Below are 7791 nucleotides of genomic sequence, written 5' to 3'. Positions count from 1 at the left end.
ATATTAGTGAGGGTTCAATATAATTTTTAAATAATAAATAATTTAATATAAAAAAAATGTCCCCAGTTCATGAAAATGTAAAAATGAAGTAGCAATTATGAAAAGCGAAAAACTTGAAGTACGAAAGGGAGTGAATCTTGTTGAATTAATATGGCTTAATTACTTGTTCCGTTGGGATTTGAATTTCGGGGACCAAACGTCTACGAATTTGAAGCCCTTCAATTATGCATGGTGGAAGCACACAAAATAGAAAAAAACAAATATATATACATACATGCATATATATATATATATATATATATATATATATATAATACAATGGCATAAAGAGTACACATCACACACACTCATACACCTACCTTATCAATTATTATTCTATCTTGTTTGAGATAACTACATTAATATTATTCAAATGTGATAAACAGGAGAACGGGACATAAGAAATCGTTTTCAATGCATAATTTTAAAATGTGGTACTGTGCATAAAAAAATACTATTATTGAATGATAAATTATTTATTTATTAATTTATATTAATAATTATAATGTAAAAACAAATCAAAACGAATGGGGCTTCATTTCTTTTGACAAGTGTACATTTCTGATCATTTCTTCAGCATTAGCACATTATTTTTTTTAAAAAAAAATTTCCCCTTATTTTATAGGAATGATTTCTGTGTTTATGTATATTTATGTTTCCTCAGACTCTCTTTGAGGTTTTTATGTTGTTAGATGTAATAACGTCCTAACCAGAATTGTTAATTAGGTTCTCCGTAATTTATGCATCCGTAATCTACTATTAATCTACAAAATTAATTTTTTTTCATACAATTTGTTTGTCAAATAATTAAGAGATGAAAATTACTTTTAGATCGTATTTGATTTTGATGTGACCTATAATTTAATATTGATCGATTTAAGCCTATTAATGAAATTTACTAACATCTTTTGTATTTTAAATCCTCAATTGGAAGAGTGGAATCCGATGATAAATAGTGTTATGCAAGTATTAAAAGGAGGTATTTTTGGTTTACCTCTAATTTATTTGAGATGCGTACATCATCTAACAACTATTAATCCAAGTATTTTCTATGAATGCAACATTTTTTTTTCTGGATGTTTGTAGGATTGAATGGCATGACCGATTGTTTAACCTAACATATTATCCATACTCCATAGAGAATTAGCTAATTTAGCAACATATATAAATGAATAGGGCAAAACCACGGGATGTCAAATTTTATCAACACATTGCACCAAGTTTCTCTTATAATTTAAGATATGTAATAAAAATAGTTGAGAATAAATTAAACCAATCACTTAAAATATATGATGAAAAACTTGGTGCGATGTATTAATAAAACCGAAGCGTTAGAGTATGCAACTCACATGGATAATTTCGGAAGAATTGATTATCAAGTTAAAAATGGGATGTTTTAAGTTTTATAAAGTGTCAGAACTAAGAAACTTTCGACTTCAATTCAAGTCCTGAGGGGTCTACTTAGAAACTATTTGCAACTCTCTGTAAATGTAACGTAATTGAATCCCCTCCACTCTTCAACATGCAAATGCTATGTAACTGAGTGGACGTTCTTACTCGTCCGGTCCATTTCTCTGGCTGCTGAAACCCCCCCATGATGAAATTTCATTTTTAATAATATCTGCTAAGAGTGGGTTTGAAGGAACCCCAATAGCCATTCTTAGTGTGCCAAGTGGCTAAACGTCAAGCATCCACGTGTACCATTGAGTCTCTTCCAAGATATTGCATCATTGATTGGTTCTGCTATAATAGCATGCAGCTGCTGATGATTTGTTATAATTGCATTCGACTAGCGAGATCAGAAAAGGTCATTCTTGTAAGAGATAACTACGGAGAAAGATCAAAGGGTACAATATGAATTTGACATCAAAATTTAGTTTGGACTTTTATAAAGCTTTAAACTTGCAAGATTGAGATTGGTTTCATTTAAGAGGTGTTCTTCGCATGTACGGGAGAAGGACACTTTTATTCCTAAGATTTAAAGAAATAGTTATGTAAACCTTAAGTTTTAATAAAGTATATTTAAGACTTTTATTTTGTTATAACATTATTATGTTTGACTCTATTAATTCAGAAGAATTTGAATATAATATTTTATAATAAATAGAAAATAATATTAAAATAAATGTCACAATATATATATTTTAAAATAATTTCAATATTTGAAAATATTGTAATACTTTACAATCTTATAGTATATCAAACTAAATTTTATAATAAATAGAAACATAATATTAAAGTTTAAATTATTTTCAATATTATATAAAATAATTTTAATATTATAATACACGATATATATTTTATTAAATGTAAAAATCTATTTAACCCAAAGATTTATTTAAAATTTTTATAACAATTACAAATATATTGTTATAATAAATATAATAGTTTTCATTTTAAAAATTATTAGTTTAATAGACAAATTAAACTATTTAAATTATATTTGTGTCTATTAACAAATGTTATTAAGATCATTTTTTTTATTACTGTATACCAAGGGTATTGAGAGTCATGTGCCTTTCATTTAAAACTTAGGGGTCTCTATATATGTATACATTCTCTCCGTTGGATCATTATAAAATGAATCTCCCAATAAAATCATGTAAAAGTAAATAAGTGTGACCAAAATCTAATGGATAATAAGAGTTCATACTATAAAACCTCAAGATTTTTGTCAATTTAATACACTCTTTATCCCATACTAGATCAATTAATGTCAGTTATTTTGATGGATATTTAGTTAATGTGATCAATGATTTAAACAATCTATTTGAAAGATGAAATTGAAGTACTTGCAACTTTGAGAAAAATGTTGAGGAATCAAAACGCAAAGAGTTTATATGTTATTAAATTTATGTGTGCACCTGTTGGGATGAAAATTGGCAGCTAAAGTACTTCGCATATAAAATTACTAAGCATATAAAAAATGATAGTCAAAAGTCAAAACAAATCTACAGATAAAGGTAAAGTAAAATGGGAAGTACAATAAATGCCTGAACAGAGAAAGTGAAGAAAGACACAGAAACAGAATTGTGTGTGTATAGTGTAATGAAAGCAAGTAAACACCAAAGTTAAAAAAAAAAAAAAAAAAAAGACATATGGGTACAATTGGGAAATCAACAATATTATTATAATGATGTGTGTTTGTGTCTCATTCCTTGCCAAAAACAGTGAAAAACTCATGAAAGTCTAGGACTTTTCAGCCCACCCTTCCTTCTTCAATCAGAGCAAATTAGTACCCACCCACCTTTATCTGAAATTTTTATTTTCTTATTTTTGCTCACTCCCAAAAACCTACCTGTTCATGGATCCCAAGGCCTCAAAGCAACCCTCACAACAAGAAGTAGCCAACTTCTTGAACATACCACAACAACAACAGCAGCAACAGCCACAGCAGCTACAACAAGTGAATATGGGCGAGAACAAGCCAGCGGAGATCAAAGATTTTCAGATTGTGATAGCTGATAAAGAGGAACAAACCAAGAAACAGTTGGCACCCAAAAGAAGCTCAAACAAAGATAGGCACACAAAAGTTGAAGGCAGAGGGAGGAGAATTAGGATGCCTGCTTTATGCGCCGCAAGAATCTTTCAGTTAACAAGGGAATTGGGTCACAAATCTGATGGTGAAACAATTCAATGGTTGCTGCAACAAGCCGAGCCATCTATAATTGCAGCCACTGGGACTGGGACAATACCAGCATCAGCTTTGGCAGCTGCTGGTGGCTCTGTTTCTCAACAAGGTGCCTCTTTGACTGCTGGTTTGCATCAAAAGATTGATGATTTAGGGTCCAGTAGGACCAGCTGGGGGGGTTTAGTTGGTGGCAATTTAGTAGGAAGGTCTCATCAAATGCCAGCAGCAGGGTTATGGCCCCAACCTGTAAGTGGGTTTGGGTTTCAGTCATCATCATCTTCTGGTCCATCAACAGGGAATTTAGGGACCGAAAATTCTAATTATTTGCAAAAGATGGGGTTCCCTGGGTTTGACCTGCCAGGTACAGGAACTGCTACTACTAACATGGGTCCTATGAGTTTTACTTCTATTTTGGGTAGTGCTAGTAATCAGCAGTTACCTGGTTTGGAGCTTGGGTTGTCGCAAGATGGTCATATTGGGGTTTTGAATCCACAAACTTTGACTCAAATTTATCAGCAGATGGGTCATGCTAGGGTGCATCAGCAACAGCAGCAGCAGCAACATCCGCAACAGCAGCAGCAAGCAGCTCCTGTTAATAAGGATGATTCACAAGGGTCAGGGCAGTAGAGTGAAGGAGTAGCATTGTTTGAGAGCCTGAGGTGTTTTCTTTTTTTCATGGTTTAAACTATTGTATAATTGGGATAAAAAGGAAAAAAAAAATGCTACTTGAGAGAGAGAATTCAGTAGGGACTGGATTTGGTTTGCCCCTTCTTCTGATCTTCTCCACTACATGATTGATCAGCCTAAGTCTCCTTATACAGGTGCTGCTTTGGATTTTCCTATTCTTTTTTTTAGTTGTTTTTGGTTGTATAAATTGTAGAGGTGTAAATTGTTATGATGTGGAATGTGCAGGTGGCACTATGCACGGCCTAATATAGTTTGGTTTGGGCTTAACATCTTGTATAATCAGAATTCGGAGGTGTGTTGATTATAGTGTAAGTCATCTTTTGATTATTTTTCTTCTTCTGTAAGTACCAATGCAGTGGCAATCGGTTTGTTTGCTAATTTCAACATCGAATTTTACACTCACTCCTATCAAGTTTCTTCTGGGATCTAGAGGGAGTTATCAATTATGCAAGATAAAAGAATGTCTAATTGATGCATATTTTTCGCTATGTCTCTCTATAGAAGATGAGTTTCCTTGTCATCACTTGTGGAAGACACAGAAAACACTTTGGCTCTATTCCTTCAAGGTAGTCCTCTAGAAAATCATACCTCTTTGTTTTGTTTATCTTTGGATTTTTTAAAATAAATTACATTAAATCAGGAATGAATAGCCACCATTGACTTCATATTGAGGGAAGCACAAAAGTTTTATCATTTTTTTTTTCAGTTAAAAAGCAGTCCAGATTATGGAACCAAAGAAGTCCCATATTTTTTTGTCTGATTTCTTATTTATGTGCCTGTTAAAGCCAGGATGATAAAGAAGATTCCCCCTCAAAAAGAATTCTCACTCCTATAACAATACTATTGTAAAATTCTTTGTTTCTTGGATAATCATAATTTGGTTTTCTCTTTCTCTAGAAAAACTTAAAACTTTGATGAATGGCCTTGTTCTGAGCTTAGTAGCATTAGTCCCTTAACAATGCTATTATGGAAATTCATTATTTCTTGGATAATCATAATTTGGTTTTCTCTTTCTCTAGAAAAACTTAGAACTTTGATGAATGGCCTTGTTCTGAGCCTAGTAGCATTAACTGACAGCCAGTTCAACTGAGAAGAACTAGTAAATATGATTCAAGGTCTTCCAAGTGCATGCTTCTCATTTAGCACCACTTGCTTCCAGTCGACCATCTAATCTGCCAAAGTAAACTATCTCTGTGGTCTACCCGATGCCAGCGGAGTCTACTTTCACAGTAGGGCGCATCTTGGAAATGCATAGTTTGCATTCTAAACTAGATAGTGATCTGGGCATTTAATAGGTCTCTTACTCTATGATGCCATCGTCTCATATAATTTGACTTGGAGTTCTGAATTCTGATTCTTAGAAGCTTTGTTACTGACTACGAATTCAATCGATACTGTCCCAACTAAAATTCCCTGGGTCATTGCCTAGGGGCCAGTGCTCCAACTTATCATACGTGAACTGATGGTGCATCTTGTGTGTGACTCCATGGATGGGAAGTTATCAAGTGATCACCATTGTTTGGATGGTCTCTGCACAGTCCTAGTAGTGTCACAACATGTTGTTCAGATGTCATCAATTGAAATGGAAAATATGTTATATTTAATGTGCCCTTACGTATGAGGAATTCTGTATACGAATTGGTTGGCCTTGCCACTCCCACCTATAGAGTGTTTTTACTAGCTTTATTGGGAGTCAATCTTTAGTATAATGATTGATAGGTCCATTTGTCAAATCAAACACTTTCCTGGCTCATAGGTCATCCTCAGTTGACATAGTTAATGAATTGTTCACTAAGAGTTTTGAATGTGTCAATTATAAATGATAATCAAGTATCAGAGCATGAAGGAAAGGCTATAGGGAAATAAGACAATGACCGCATTTTCAACTCCATCTCAAAAGCAATAAAAAGCTTTTTGTGAAAAATTCCTGTTTTGTGAAAAATTCCTGCCAAAGTGGTATTATTATGGTGCTTAATTGTTGAGTACTTAAGGTCTGCTTGGTTGTTTACAAATTGACATTTAAGGCATGTGGTTGGCCATGAAGTCTCTGTTACCACAGTTCTTCTCAGTGTAGTCTCTTTCTGTTGTGTTTAATCTTCCTCTCTCATTGTCCCTCACTTGTAGTCAGCAACCTTTATAATTGGAGGTTATAAATGTAGACATGCTTAATTTCCATGACACATCACCGTGGCTGTCTCCGTGTATTTAATTGAACCATTTGTTGGTATCACATTTTACTCACTTGGGGATGTTTGTTCTTCCAGTAGAATGTGGCCGGTTTGAACTACCATATCGTAAAAGCTAATTTTGACAGCTTCAATTCCATCAAGTTTATAATTTGCTATTTGCATTCTAAAGGCGTTGTTTATCTCATCACAAGTCGCACCAGACTTTGATGAATCCATCAACTGATTTAAACATAGTAGGGAGTTTAAATTGTTTGTGAATTATCTCTGTTATGACTTCATGCCTTTGATTTATGAAACCACAAAAAATAGTTGGTATTTATATTATCTCTTATTGTTGGTTTTGTATCCATTTGTGTTTGTTCCCTAGCCAGTCTAGCTACTTCTACCAAGGTCATACGGAAGCATCTTATCATGCAATTACTGTAATTAACATTCTGCAGTTTTTGTGTGTGTGTGTGTGTGTGTGTGTGTGTGTGTGTATTATAGATCAATCTGGATTTTGTCGATCTTGATTGTTTTCCTTACCGGGTTGTACGGGACGCCACATTTTGTTTTGAATGTTTGATCAATTCAATCTTAGAACGCTATATTGAAACAAATCATAGTACGTCTTAGCTCAGCAAAAGCAATTTCTTGAGGGCAGAGATTGCACTTTGCAGGTACATGAAAGATGAAAATTCTTGTGCTATAATCAACAGGGCAGTTAATTTCAGGAAAATCTAATTTCTGATGATTCAATTACCTTCATTGGAAATTTGGAATATAATTCACAGAATAAATAAGTGATAAATTGCATGCTTGATTTTCTTGTTTACTGATCTTTTGTGACACACAAGAAAACATGCAGTAAAATAAAAACATTCCTGGGAATCGTAGGAGGAGCCAATTCTCTTTGTTTGTAATCTGATCCCTTTGATGTATTCAATGAAAAGAATCACCCTGTGGAGTTATATTTCGTTGAGGAGGAAATATTTTAAAGGGCATCAAATGAATGAATGCAAACGTGCTGCAAGTTGTGAACAAACTCAGGTAGGTACCATATACAGACGTCAGTCAATGTCTGGTTCGTTCAAGCACATTATTATAATTGTTGTTGTAAAACATTAATAATCATAAAAGAAGACATGAAATCCGACATGTGGTAGTTATTCAAGAATCATGGTGCACGCCAAAAAAAAAAATGTTTAAGTAATAATATCATGAAACATTTTATTGAACACGAATAAATGTACATGCATTTAATTC

The 7791-nt window shown here is 33.3% G+C and overlaps 1 protein-coding gene across 3 annotated transcripts; it reads left to right on the top strand.

Annotated features, from left to right (window-relative positions):
- The first annotated feature begins 3199 nt into the window (after positions 1 to 3199).
- On the top strand, positions 3200 to 5748 carry LOC18052960 (transcription factor TCP20). Of its 3 annotated transcripts, XM_024190140.1 has the most exons (4): positions 3200 to 4491; positions 4583 to 4665; positions 4859 to 4923; positions 5377 to 5748. In XM_024190140.1, the coding sequence occupies exon 1, from the start codon at positions 3344 to 3346 to the stop codon at positions 4295 to 4297; it is 954 nt and encodes a 317-aa protein (XP_024045908.1). In that variant the 5' UTR covers positions 3200 to 3343; the 3' UTR covers positions 4298 to 4491; positions 4583 to 4665; positions 4859 to 4923; positions 5377 to 5748. The 3 variants fall into 3 exon arrangements, with proteins under 3 accessions (XP_024045908.1, XP_006447027.1, XP_006447026.1); XM_006446964.2 differs by lacking the exon at positions 5377 to 5748 and having other exon boundaries at positions 4859 to 4943; XM_006446963.2 differs by lacking the exons at positions 4859 to 4923; positions 5377 to 5748 and having other exon boundaries at positions 4583 to 4684.
- Positions 5749 to 7791: the final 2043 nt, after the last annotated feature.

Source organism: Citrus clementina, unplaced genomic scaffold, assembly GCF_000493195.1.
Source record: "Citrus clementina cultivar Clemenules unplaced genomic scaffold, Citrus_clementina_v1.0 scaffold_2, whole genome shotgun sequence".
NCBI classification, from domain to species: Eukaryota; Viridiplantae; Streptophyta; class Magnoliopsida; order Sapindales; family Rutaceae; genus Citrus; species Citrus x clementina.
Note: the sequence above shows the minus strand (reverse complement) of the source record. Positions and strands in the feature narration are given on the sequence as shown.